Source organism: Oryctolagus cuniculus, chromosome 4, assembly GCF_964237555.1.
Source record: "Oryctolagus cuniculus chromosome 4, mOryCun1.1, whole genome shotgun sequence".
NCBI classification, from domain to species: domain Eukaryota; kingdom Metazoa; phylum Chordata; class Mammalia; order Lagomorpha; family Leporidae; genus Oryctolagus; species Oryctolagus cuniculus.
Window position 1 is genome coordinate 64,068,544 of NC_091435.1, and position 14,429 is coordinate 64,082,972.

The 14,429-nt window shown below is 37.6% G+C and overlaps 2 protein-coding genes across 5 annotated transcripts in view; one reads left to right on the plus strand and one right to left on the minus strand.

Moving 5' to 3' along the window:
* Nucleotides 1-14,429, plus strand: part of LOC103350560 (leukocyte surface antigen CD47) — a 178,415-nt gene that overhangs the window by 128,063 nt on the left and 35,923 nt on the right. The window lies entirely within an intron of this gene.
* Nucleotides 1-14,429, minus strand: part of MYH15 (myosin heavy chain 15) — a 221,029-nt gene that overhangs the window by 24,671 nt on the left and 181,929 nt on the right. Inside the window, exon 36 of the mRNA XM_070072033.1 lies at nt 4,483-4,608. Within this exon, the coding sequence (XP_069928134.1) occupies nt 4,483-4,608 (126 nt within the window). The remainder of the gene's footprint in view (nt 1-4,482; nt 4,609-14,429) is intronic.

The following is a 14,429-nucleotide window of genomic DNA, read 5'->3' on the forward strand; positions in this document are numbered from 1 at the left end:
GACTTGATCAGCATAGCCCTGACTGCTAATGGACAACTTAATACATTATCCCTCATAGTATTTTTTTTTTTTGTCTGTTCTACTTAATATGACTGGTTTAATTCTGTAATTATCACACAGTTATTCTTAAGTGTTGAAAATTAACTGAAATGTTATCCCTGTTAAACATAAAAGTGGGAATAAGAGAGGGAAGAGATGTATAATTTGGGGCATGCTCAGGCTGACTTGCCCCAATTGGTAGAGTTGGAAACATACTAGGGGATTCCAATTCAATCCCATCAAGGTGGCATGTGCCAATGCCATCTCACTATTCCAAGTGATCAATTTCAGTTCACAATTGATCACAATGAAAGGACTAAGAGTCAAAGGGAGCACATAAACAAGTCTAGTATCTGCTAACACTAACCGATAGAATAAATAAAGGGGAGAGTGATCCAACATGGGAAGTGAGATACTCAGCAGACTCATAGAATGGCAGATGTCCTAAATAGCACTCTGGCCTCAGAATCAGCCCTAAACGCACTCGGATCTGGCTGAAAAGCCCATGAGAGTATTTCAGGCATGGAAAGCCAAGACACTCTGGCAAAAAGATCTCTGTGAGTGAGATCCCAGTGGAAAGAACAGGTCTTCAAAGAGGGAGGTGCCTTTCTCTGAAGGGAGGAGAGAACCTCCACTTTGACTATGACCTTGTCTAAACAAGATAAGAGTCGGAGAACTCAAGGGGCTTCCATAGCCTTGGAAACTCATGACTGGTGCATAGGGAGATTACTGATGCCATAAACAGGAGTGTCAATTTGTAAAGTCAACAACAGGAGTCACTGTGCACTTACTCCTCATGTAGGATCTCTGTCCTTAATGTGCTGTACACTGAGGCTTAATGCTATAACGAGTACTCAAACAGTATATTTCACTTTGTGTTTCTATGGGGGTGCAAACTGTTGAAATCTTTACTTAATGTACACTAAACTGATCTTCTGTTAAAAAAAAAAAAAAAAGAAAAGAAACTATCAATTCCCAACTTGACTCTCACTGGGATTAAACATGACAATAGGTCTGATCTGATTTCATCATCATTTAAAAAAAAATCATCTATTATTTTTCACTTTATGTTTCTGTGTGGGAACAAACTGTTGAAATCCTTAAGGTATACTAAGCTGATCTTCTGTATACTAAGATAATCGAAAATGAATCTTGATGTGAATGGAAGGGGAGAGGGAGTGGGAAAGGGGAGGGTGGTGGGTGGGAGGGAAGGTATGGGGGGGAAAGCCATTGTAACCCATGAGACGTACTTTGGAAATTTATATTCATTAAATAAAAGATAAAAAAAAAAAAAAAGAATAAATAAAATTGAAACCAAAATATTATACAAAAGAAGAACAAGACAAATAACTGTTTTTTTGAAAATATACACAAAATTTATACACCATTGGCCCAACTAGCCAAAAAAATGAGGAAGAAGATGCAAATCAATAAAAGTGGAGATGAAAAAGGAAATGTTAACAACAGACACCACAGAAATAAAAAGAACCATCATAAATTACTACAAAGAGCTGTATGCCAACAAGCTGGGAAACCTAGAAGAAATGGATATATTCCTGGACACACACAACCTACCTAAATTAAGCTATCAAGGCTTAGAAAATCTAAGCAAACCATTAACCAAGAAAGAAATTGAATCAGTAATAAAGATCCTCCCAGCAAAGAAAAGCCCAGGACGGGATGGCTTCCTTGCTGAATTTTACCAGAAATTTTAAAAACTGGCTCCAATTCTCAAGCAGTTCAAAACAATTGAAAGGGAGAGAATTCTCCCAAATTTTTTCTATGAAGTCAGCATCACCATAATTGCTAAACCTGAATAAGATACACCAGAGAAAGAGAACTACAGACAAATTTCCCTGATGAACATAGATGCAAAAATCCTCAACAAAACATACTAACCAATCCAACAACACATCAAAAAGATCATTCACCTGGACCAAGTGGGATTTGTCCCTGGTATACACAGATGGTTCAACATTCACAACTCAATGTGATATTTCACATTAACAAATTGAAGGACAAAAGCCATAGGATTTTCTCAATAGATGCAGAGAAAGCATTTGATGAAATAAACATTGTTTCATGGCAAAAACTCTAAGCAAATTTAGTATAAAGGAACATTCCTCAATACAAGGCAATTTATGACAAACCACTTGGGAGACCCAGAAGAAGCTCCTGGCTCCTGGCTCCTGGCTCCTGGTTCCTGGCTTTGGATCCGCACAGCTCTGGCTGTTGCAGCCATTTGGGAGTAAACTAGCAGATAGAAGACCTTTCTCTCTGTCTCTCCCTCTCACTGTCTGTAACTCTATCTCTCAAATAAAATCTTTAAAAAATAAATAAATAAGTGAAATGAAATCAGCAAAAAATCAACAGACTTTGCATACACAGACCATGTCAGAGCTGAGAAAGACCTTCTAAGATCAATCCCATTCACAATACCTACCAAAAAAATACCTTGGGATAAATTTAATCAAGAATATCAAAGATCTCTATGATGAGAATTACAGAAGATTAAGGAAAGAAATAGAACATACAAAAATTGGAGAAATCTTCCATGGATTAGAAGAATCAATATCATGAAAATGTACATATTACCAAAAGCAATTTACAGATTCAATGTGATATCAATCAGAATACCAAGGACATTGTTCTCAGATATTAAAATAAAGCTGAAATTCATATGGAAACACAGGAGACACTGAATAGCTAAGGCAATATTATATAACAAAAACAAAGCTGGAAGCAAAATACTGGAGTTCAAGACATATTACAGGGCAACCTTAATCAAAACAGCCAGGTACTGGTACAAGAACAGATGGAAATACCAATGGAACAGAATAGAAACACCAGAAATCAAACATCATACTTCATGAAATAAGCCAGTCCCCAAAGGACAAATACCACGTTTTCCCTGACCTGTGTAACCAATAGAGCACTGAAAAGGTAATCAATGGAAATGAAATTGACACTTGAGAAGCAGTGACTTTAAACAACCCTTATCTCAACTGTTGAGGTGCAGGGTTTTTTTTATTTGTTGAACTCTTTACTTACATAGACTTAATCATATGTGTGTAAAGTTAATTGAAAATAGATCTTAGTAAAAATAAGAATTGGAATAGGAGAGGGAGAAGGAAGAGGGGTGGGAAGGTGGATATAGTGGGAGGAATCATCATGTTCCTAAAGTTATAATTATGAAGAGCATGAAATTTGTAAATAGTTTTCTGGGGGAAAAATAAATTTGTGACTCATTCAGTACATTTAATGTAATAACATGGCTCTTCCAGCCAAAGATTGTCTACCAGGTTACTAAGCAGCTGTAGAATTTAAATCTTAAGACCTGTGTGCAAATGGTGAAGGCAAAAAACAGAACAACAAGAACAAAAAAAAACCACAATTTGTATTATTTAGTGGTTGTGACTTAGAGGTAAAGTTTTGGAGAACTGGAAAGTGGGGAAGGAGGAGAGTGATACTGTGCAGTTTTCAAATATTGTCAAGAAAATCTTATCAAGACATCTTCCAAGTTTCAAACACCTATCCCATCAGAATGCAGAAGTATTGTCCTGAAATAGCTGAGTGATAGCTGTGTTTCTCTGTTCTTAGAGGGCAATATATTTCACAGTGACCTAGTGGCTGGGCTTTGGTGTCAAGGTTTTTCTTAATGCTTCAACTGCTACAAAACTTGAACAAATCTAGACAGAAGCTCTTTACCTCTTTTTAATTTTAAAATGATTAATGTAAAAACATAATTGAATGTCTTGTATCAAAGTAGGTTTTCCACACACAAATATTGCCTTTCACCCTCCCTCCACTAGTTTTTGGTTTTTTTTTGTTTTTTTTTTTGCTTGGTGGTACCATTTCAGACAAGTACTGTGTCTATTCCAGGGGATACATGGAGAGTGGTCTTCTCCCAGTTCCCACAAAGGCACAGTCAAGGCTTCCAGCCCATCTTGACCTTAGTGTCATTTAGGAAAAGTATCAGCATTAATAATTTTAAATTTGCAAATAAAGAAGATCCATCATCCCTGAAGCCCTTTATTAACCTAATTTTACTGTTCATGCTGTAGTATGAGTTGTAAAAAATAAGTGATTTAAGCATTCTTTCAAGGTCACTGTCACAAAACCTTTGTGGACCCTAAGAATTAGTTATAAGAGAACACAAGGAAAATTGTTTTTAGACACTGGATATGTAGATTCACAGGAAGAAAGTGGCTAAACCTAAAAAAAAGGACTACTATAAGGTTTTGCTTATCATAATTCAGCTGCTGCTTTTCATTGCCAGGTTAGGTTGGAGAGGAGGAGCTAACTGGACTAATTAATCAAGCTGGAATAGAGAGGCAGAAGAGATAACTGTCTGCTTCCTAGCTCTATAGGGAATCAGTGGAACCCTTCTTCGCTTCAGTAAACTCTGGGCAATAGGCTTGAACAAGCAGTCCATGGACCCACCTCAGTCGCTACTTTTGTGGCCTTCTCCTCTGCATTTTGAAGTCCCTGCTTTGCCTCTTGGGTTTCTTTCTGAAGCTGGACAATATCAGCCTCCAGTTTCTTCTTCTGGTTGAGGAGGGTTGTGTTCTAAGGAAAAAACATTGCTGTTAGGCAAGTTGAGACCATTAATGCAAGCAGATTTGTTTAAGACACAGTGGGAAGCAGGAACAAATTTTGTTACAGTTAAGCAAAAGGAATATATTTCAAAATGTTCATGAAAAATGGGCACAAAAAATTTTGAACATAGATGCAAATATCCTCAATAAAATTCTCGCCAATAGAATGCAACAACACATCAGAAAGATCATCCACCCAGACCAAGTGGGATTTATCCCTGGTATGCAGGGATGGTTTAATGTGCGCAAAACAATCAATGTGATACATCACATTAACAGACTGCAGAAGAAAAACCATATGATTATCTCAATAGATGCTGAGAAAGCATTTGATAAAATACAACACCCGTTCATGATGAAAACTCTAAGCAAACTGGGTTTGAAAGGAACATTCCTCCATACAAGCAAAGCAATCTATGAAAAACCCACTGCCAACATCCTATTGAATGGGGAAAAGTTGGAAGCATTTCCACTGAGATCTGGTACCAGACAGGGATGCCCACTCTCACCACTGCTATTCAATATAGTTCTGGAGGTTCTAGCCAGAACTATTAGGCAAGAAAAAGAAATTAAAGGGATACAAATTGGGAAGGAAGAACTCAAACTATCCCTCTTTGCATATGACATGATTCTTTATTTAGGGGACCCAAAGAACTCTACTAAGAGACTATTGGAACTCATAGAAGAGTTTGGCAAAGTAGCAGGGTATAAAATCAATGCACAAAAATCAGCAGCTTTTGTATACACAGACAATGCCATGGCTGAGGAAGAACTTCTAAGATCAATCCCATTCACAATAGCTACAAAAACAATCAAATACCTTGGAATAAACTTAACCAAGGACGTTAAAGATCTCTACGATGAAAATTACAAAACCTTAAAGAAAGAAATAGAAGAGAATACCAAGAAATGGAAAAATCTTCCATGCTCATGGATTGGAAGAATCAATATCATCAAAATGTCCATTCTCCCAAAAGCAATCTATAGATTCAATGCAATACCAATCAAGATACCGAAGACCTTCTTCTCAGATCTGGAAAAAAATGATGCTGAAATTTATATGGAGGCACAAGAGACCTCGAATAGCTAAAGCAATCTTGTACAACAAAAACAGCTGGAGGCATCACAATACCAGATTTCAGGACATACTACAGGGCAGTTGTAATCAAAACAGCATGGTACTGGTACAGAAACAGATGGATAGACCAATGGAACAGAATTGAAACATCAGAAATCAACCCAAACATCTACAGCCAACTTATATTTGATCAAGGATCTAAAACTAATTCCTGGAGTAAGGACAGTCTATTCAATAAATGGTGCAGGGAAAATTGGATTTCCACGAGCAGAATCATGAAGCAAGACCCCTACCTTACACCTTACACAAAAATCCACTCAACATGGATTAAAGACCTAAATCTACGACCTGACACCATCATGTTACTAGAGAACATTGGAGAAACCCTTCAAGATATTGGCACAGGCAAAGAATTTCTGGAAAAGACCCGGGAGGCACAGGCAGTCAAAGCCAAAATCAACTATTGGGATTGCATCAAATTGAGAAGTTTCTGTACTGCAAAAGAAACAGTCAGGAGAGTGAAGAGGCAACCAACAGAATGGGAAAAAATATTTGCAAACTATGCAACAGATAAAGGGTTAATAACCAGAATCTACAAAGAGATCAAGAAACTCCACAAAAACAAAACCAACAACCCAAGTAAGAGATGGGCCAAGGACCTCAATAGACATTTTTCAAGAGGAAATCCAAATGGCCAACAGGCACATGAAAAAATGTTCAAGGTCATTAGCAATCAGGGCAATGCAAATCAAAACCACTATGAGGTTTCACCTCACCCCGGTTAGAATGGCTCACATGCAGAAATCTATCAACAACAGATGCTGGCGAGGATGTGGGGAAAAAGGGACACTAACCCACTGTTGGTGGGAATGCAAACTGGTCAAGCCACTATGGAAGTCAGTCTGGAGATTCCTCAGAAACCTGAAGACAACCCTATCATTCAACCCAGCCATCCCACTCCTTGGAATTTACCCAAAGGAATTTAAATTGGCAAACAAAAAAGCGGTCTGCACCCTAATGTTTATTGCAGCTCAATTCACAATAGCTAAGACCTGGAACCAACCTAAATGCCCATCAACGGTAGACTGGATAAAGAAATTATGGGATATGTACTCTTTAGAATACTACAGCGCAGTAAGAAACAATGAAATCCAGTCATTTGCAACAAAATGGAGGAATCTGAAACACATCATGCTGAGTGAAATAAGCCAGTCCCAAAGGGACAAATACCAAATGTTCTCCCTGATCGGTGACAACTGACTGAACACCAAAAAGGAAACCTGATGCAGTGAAATGGACACTATGAGAAACGGTGACTTGATCAGCATAGCCCTGACTGTTAATGAACAACTTAATACATTATCCCTCTTAGTAGTTTTCTTGTCTGTTCTACTTAATATGACTGGTTTAATTCTGTAATTAATACACAGTTATTCTTAAGTGTTGAAATTTAACTGAAATGTGATCCCTGTTAAACATAAGAGTAGGAATAAGAGAGGGAAGAGATGTACAATTTGGGACATGCTCAAGCTGACTTGCCCCAAATGGTAGAGTTAGAAACGTACCAGGGGTCTCCAATTTAATCCCATCAAGGTGGCATGTACCAATGCCATCTCACCAGTCCAAGTGATAAATTTCAGTTCACAATTGATCATAATGAAAGGACTAAGAGTCAAAGGAAGCACATAAACAAGTCTAGTACCTGCTAATACTAACTGATAGAATAAATAAAGGGGAGAGTGATCCAACATGGGAAGCGAGATACTCAGCAGACTCATAGAATGGTGGATGTCCTAAACAGCACTCTGGCCTCAGAATCAGCCCTAAAGGCATGTGGATCTGGCTGAAAAGCCCATGAGAGTATTTCAGGCATGGAAAGCCAAGACACTCTGGCAAAAGATCTCTGTGAGTGAGATCCCAGTGGAAAGAACAGGTCTTCAAAGAAGGAGGTACCTTTCTCTGAAGGGAGGAGAGAACCTCCACTTTGACTATGACCTTCTCTAAACAAGATAAGAGTCGGTGAACTCAAAAGGCTTCCATAGCCTTGGAAACTCATGACTGGTGCATAGGGAGATTACTGATGCCATAAACAGGAGTGTCATTTTGTAAAGTCAACAACAGGAGTCACTGTGCACTTACTCCTCATGTCGGATCTCTGTCCTTAATGTGCTGTGCATTGAGACTTAATGCTATAATGAGTACTCAAACAGTATATTTCACTTTGTGTTTCTATGGGGTGCAAACTGTTGAAAACTTTACTTAATGTATACTAAACTGATCTTCTGTAAAAAAAAAAAAAAAAAGAAGAAAATTATCAATTCCCAACTTGACTCTCACTGGGATTAAACATGACAATAGGTCTGATCTGATTTCATCATCATTTAAAAAATCATCTATTATTTTTCACTTTATGTTTGTGTGGGAATAAACTGTTGAAATCTTTACTTAATGTATGCTAAACTGATCTTCTGTATATAAAGAGAATCGAAAATTAATCTTGATGTGAATGGAAGGGGAGAGGGAGTGGGAAAGGGGAGGGATGCGGGTGGGAGAGACGAATGGGGGGGAAGCCATTGTAATCCATAAGCCGTACTTTGGAAATTTATATTCATTAAATAAAAGTTAAAAAAAAAATAAAAAAAAATTTTGAATCCTTGCATAGTTGTTTCATAGTATGCATTTCCATGATGTTTTTGAAGACCTATAATATGGAAGGACTTCAAATTTTCAACCAAAATGAATTTTTTGTTTTTTAAAAATTTATTTATTTACATGAATGACAAAGTTACAAAGAGAGAGAGAGAGATTCAGTCCACTGGCTCACTCCCCAAATGGTCAAAATGCTGGAGGTGGGCTGATCCGAAGCCAAGAGCCAGGAGCTTCTTCTGTATCTTCTGCATGGGTGCATGGTGCCAAGTACTTGGACCATCCTCCACTGCCTTCCCAGGCACATGAGCAGAGAGCTGGATCAGAAATGATGCAACTGGGATAGGAACCACCACCCATACCGGATGCTGGTGCCACAGGCGACAGCTTAACCTGCTTCACCATTGTGCCAGCCCCTGAATTTACTTTTTTTGTTCCACCAACATTTTGAAGTCCTCTCATACTTGCATTCTTAATAGATTGTTACCACTAATGGCATACTTGAATGGTTCCGATTTCATCCAATAGGATTTCAGGACTAAATAGTTTTCTTCCTAAATCCAGGAAGAAGTAGTTCCTCCTCCTTATCAATGTCTTCTTCCTATATTACCTTGCAGGGAGGAGGAGATTGGCAAAGTACAATGAGCCTCATCTTCCCAGCCTTAGCATCTCTTATTATTAATCTCTTATTATTCCCTGTGTTCTGTGGAGATGTTGTCCTAATTTTCTTCCTCGATTGTGACACTGAAGGCCAAAGACCTGCTGGCTATTTGGTTCATGGTTGAATCATGTTTTTTTCTGAGGGCATGAAATCTTAGGGTAGAAGTTGTTTATAAAAGGCATAGGGCATTTGTTTTTTATTTTTTTTTACTTTATCTTGTTTATATTCTCATTTTACTTTATACCATTAGTGCCTCTCTTGGTTGCAGGAATAGCATTGGAAATAGACATTCCTTCCTCATAGACTTTACCTTCTTCCACGACATGAAACATCTTCTTTTTTGAAGATTTATTTATTCAATATTTATTTGAAAGGTGAGTTACAGAGGAGAGGGAGGGGAGAGAGACAGAGAAGATCTTCCATCTGCTGGTTCACTCCCCAAATGGCCACAATGGCCAGAGCTGGGCCCATCTGAAGCCAGGAGCTAGGAGCATCTTCTAGGTCTCCCACAGGGGGTCAGGGGCTGAAATGCTTGGGCAATCTTCTACTGCTTTCTCTGGTGCATTAGCAGGGAGCAGGATCAGAAGTGGAGCAACCGAGACTCAAATGGGCGTCCCCATGGGATGCCAGCACTGCAAGTGGTGGCTTCACCTGCTATGCCATGATGAAGCATCTTCAGTGCTGCTACACATTGCCTTTAAGTAGAACGGCTTTTGTGAATTTCCAGGATTTATATTACCATGGGCATGAACTGGAATGGAAGAAATTATCTTCCAGGGTTTTTTCCCAGGATGCTCACTGCACATAATTCTATAGAAACTCTTTCTTCATAAAGGAAGGTACAGGTATAAATGCTGATTATTTGTAAACAAAATCATTTAAAATATCATAGGCAGAGTATAGCAAAAACTTTTACAAGATGAAAATCTATAATATACTTCAGAAATAATAAGCAAGGGAGGATAAACAGACTGCTAGATTAAATCTCTTAATGACAAAGGAAGATTCTAAGAGAAGGAAATAAAGAAGAAACTACAATAAAACTAGAAAACAGCAAAACAGCAGTGCTAAGAGCTTACTTTTTGTTAATTACCCTAAGTGTAAATAGGTTAAATTCTCAAATTAGAAGACATAAATGACAGCATGGATATAAAAACCAAACCCAACTATAGGTTGCTTATAAGAAAGTCACTTTAGTTCTTAGGATAAGCATAGACACAAAGTAAAGGACTGGAGTAAGATATTCCATGCACATGAACTCCAAAAGAAAGCAGAAATAGCCATACTTAATCATTAGCAGTAAAAAAAGATAGGGAACATCAAATATATAATGATAAAGGGTTTAATCAGCAAGGAGCAATAACAATTTTATATAAATAGGCACCAATAGAGAGCACCCAAATATCAAGAGTAAATTTGAGTAGTCATAAAGGGAGAGACAGACTCCAGTACAATAATGTTGGTACTAACCACCTTAGTTTTAACAATGGACAGTTTATCCAGACAGAAAATCAAAAACTGAGGGCTGAACTGAATGCTAAATCAATAGGATATAATAGTCACCTACAGAACATTCAACAGCTGCAGAATACACCTCCTTTTCAACAGCGTATGGAGCACTCTTCATATGGTAGGCTACGAAAAATGCCTCCAATTTTAAAAGCTGAAATCATAGCACATATCCTTTCTTAGCATAAAGCAATAAAACTAGAAACTAGTAACAATTTAGGAGGCGATATAATGTCATGGAAATTAAACATCTTACTTCTAAGCAATCAGTCAAGAAAGACAGTAAGGAAATTTAAAATTGATTGAAAATGGGAAAACAGTATACTAAAATTTACAGGACATAGCAAAAGCACGCTGAGAGGGAACTTTATCAATACATCTAAAAAATAGAGAGGAACTTATCAGTCAACCTCAAAGAACTTAAATCCAATAACAAATTAACAACAAATTAAATTTGAAATTATAAGGAAATAGTGACTATCAGAGCAGAAATACATGAAATAGTGACAAAAAGGCAATACAAAAAAATCTGAAACTAAGAATCAGTTCTTGGATAAGAAAAAAAAATGGAAAAGACAAAAAGAGAAATTATTGATTATGTAGAAGACATGGACCACTTCCTGAATACATACACCTTTACCAAGATTGAATAAAGAAGAAACAGAAAATCTGAAGAGACCAATAACAGGAAACAAGATATTGGGTCAATAATAAAATCTCCCATAAAAGAAAAGTATAGGACCATGTGACTTCACTGTGAATTCCACAAAACATTAAACAACTTCAATTATTCCAAAACAATAGAAGAGGGGTTTGTTTTTCCTCCAAAGTCAACTCAGTATAGCCCTGAGAGAAAAATCAGGACTCAAGAAAAAAAATTATATAGGACCATATCCTTGATGAGCGTAGATATAAAATCCTCAACAGAATACTAGCAAGCTGAATCCAGGAACACATTAGAAAGATTATTCGGTACAGTCAGAGATGTTCACATTAGGGATGCAAAAGTGGTTCAAAATATGCAAATCTATAAAGAGCTCAAGAAAATCAACAAGAAGAAGACAAACAATCCAGTTAAGAAATGGCAAAGGACCTGAATAGGCATTTTACAAGAGAGGAAATTCAAATGGCCAACAGACGCATGAAAAATGCTCGCTAACCATCAGGGAAAGGCAGTCAAAACCACAGTGAGGTTTCACCTCACCCCCATTATAATGGCTCTCATACAGAAATCAAAAACAACAAATGCTGGTAAGGGTGTGGGGATAAAGTATTCTAATCCACTGCTGGTGGAAATGTAAAACAGTCAGCCAGTGTTGAAACAATATGGCTACACCTTAGAGATCTGAACATATACCTACCATATGACCCAGCAGTGCACTATAATTGTTAGGTCTTCAGTGTTTAAAGACAAAGGACACATTCTTTTTTTTTTTTTTTTTTTTTTTTGACAGGCAGAGTAGACAGTGAGAGAGAGAGACAGAGAGAAAGGTCTTCCTTTGCCATTGGTTCACCCTCCAATGGCCGCCACGGCCTGCGCACTGCGGCCAGCACACCGTGCTGATCCGAAGCCAGGAGCCAGGTGCTTCTCCTGGTCTCCCATGGGGTGCAGGGCCCAAGCACTTGGGCCATCCTCCACTGCACTCCCGGGCCACAGCAGAGAGCTGGCCTGGAAGAGGGGCAACTGGGACAGAATCCAGCACCCCGAATGGGACTAGAACCCGGTGTGCCGGCGCCGCAAGGCAGAGGATTAGTCTAGTGAGCCGCGGCACCGGCCAGGACACATTCTTTATCTATATCATGCATGCTTGTTCAGGTTAAGGATAGGTGCCTCCAAATACTTACTGCATGACCTATTTACCATAGACATTTGTAATGTCTATGGGTATGTCGATGACATGCCCTGATTGAAAGAAAAGGTTAATGTAAGAATTCTGGTTTTGGGTATTTTCATAACCTCCTGTGAGAAGTCAGAGACCTGATAGTTCAGCATTATCTTTCACCAATGACTCAGAATTGTTAGAGATAACCTGGATTTAAGACAAGAGAATTTTCTTAAAAATTCTAGGTTGCTGCAAAATAATGTGGTTTATAGAGAGCAGGAGAACCATGCAAGCAGTTATGGAACATGAGAGAATGCTCATCCCTTTCTATCCAGAATCCTGGTCTTGATTGTCTTAACTGTCCATTCTTCTGGTTTTGTGAATTGAACTTTTTCTTCCTGGTAAAGGTACCTGAAAATCCTAAGCCCCCTTTCTCAGAATGTGACTTCACTTGGAGTTAGGCCTCCCTAATGAAATTATGATTAGGTCAGAGGGAGTTGGGCTGTTCAGACAATGTTATTTCAGATACTCACACTTCAGAACTGTGAGAGAATAAACCTGTGTTGTTTTGGGTCATATAGTTTTTGGGTCATATAGTTGCCTTTGTTAAGGCAACCCCAGGGAATGATACATTTGGCTCTTCCTGAGCTTCAACAGCCACTTAAAGACTGTCATGGATATCTGATAACAAATAAAATGTAGTAAATCAAAAACTAAAAAAAATAAAATAAAATAAAGAAGGACATTATATTTTGATAAAAAGTTCAATTCAGCAAGAATACATAACAAAAATAAATATATATGCACCCAACAGAAGATCATCCAAATATATACAGCAAATACTATTAGACAAAAAGGGAGAGATAGACTCCAATACAATAATAGTGGTGACTTCAACACCCTACTCTTATCAATGGGCAGATCATCCATCCAGAGAAAAACTCTATTAATAAAGATATATCAAATTTGATCATACTATAGAGCAAATTTACAAAACATTTCAGCCAACAGCTATAGAATACATATTTCTTCTCAATAGCACATGTAGCATTTTCTAGGATAGACCACATATTAGGCCACAAATCAAGTCTCAGCAAATTTAAAAAAAATGAAATCATACCATGTATCTTCTCACAGCATAAAGAAATAAAACTAGAAATCCACAAGAACAATAGGGCACTCACAAATACTTGGAAATTAAACAGCACGCTACTGAATTATCAATGGCTCATTGAAGAAACTAAAAAGAAAATAACTTTCTTGAAATAAATGAAAATGAAAACAACATATCAAAACCGTTGGGATACAGCAAAAGCAGAATTAAGAGGGAAGTTTGTAGCATTAAAAAAAGAGAAATGTCTCTAATTAAAGATCTAATGTTGCACTTGAAAGACTTGGAAAAATAAGAAAAAACCAAACCTCAAATCAGCAGGAGGCAAGAAATAGTAAGGATCAGAGCAGAAATAAATGAAATTGACCCTAAAAAAAAAAAAAAACACAAAATATCAATACAACAAAAGGTTGTTTTTTTTTTTTTTGAAAAGAAAACATAAGTAAACCTCTAGCAAGACTAGCCAAAAGACAGGAAAAAAATAAAATAAAATAAAATAAAACCTGATGGCTTTACTATGGAATTCTACAAAACAAAGAGAAAGTAACTACAGTACTCTTCAAACTATTCCAAAATATTGAAAAAGCATGGTATTCTGCCAAACTCTTTGTCTGAGGCCAGCATCACTTTGACCCAAAACCAAAGACATGGCACAAAGCAAAAACTACAGAACTATATATAGATATCTATATATATATATAAAAATCTATATAGATGTAGATATATATATATATCCTTAATGAGCATAGATGCAAAGATTCTCAACAAAACACTAGCAAATTGAATCCAAAACCACATTAAAAAGATCATACATCCCCGGCGCCACAGATCAATAGGCTAATCCTCCACCTGTGGCGCTGGCACACCAGGTTCTAGTCCCGGTCGGGACACCGGATTCTGTCCCAGTTGCCTCTCTTCCAGGCCAGCTCTCTGCTGTGGCCAGGGAGTGCAGTGGAGGATGGCC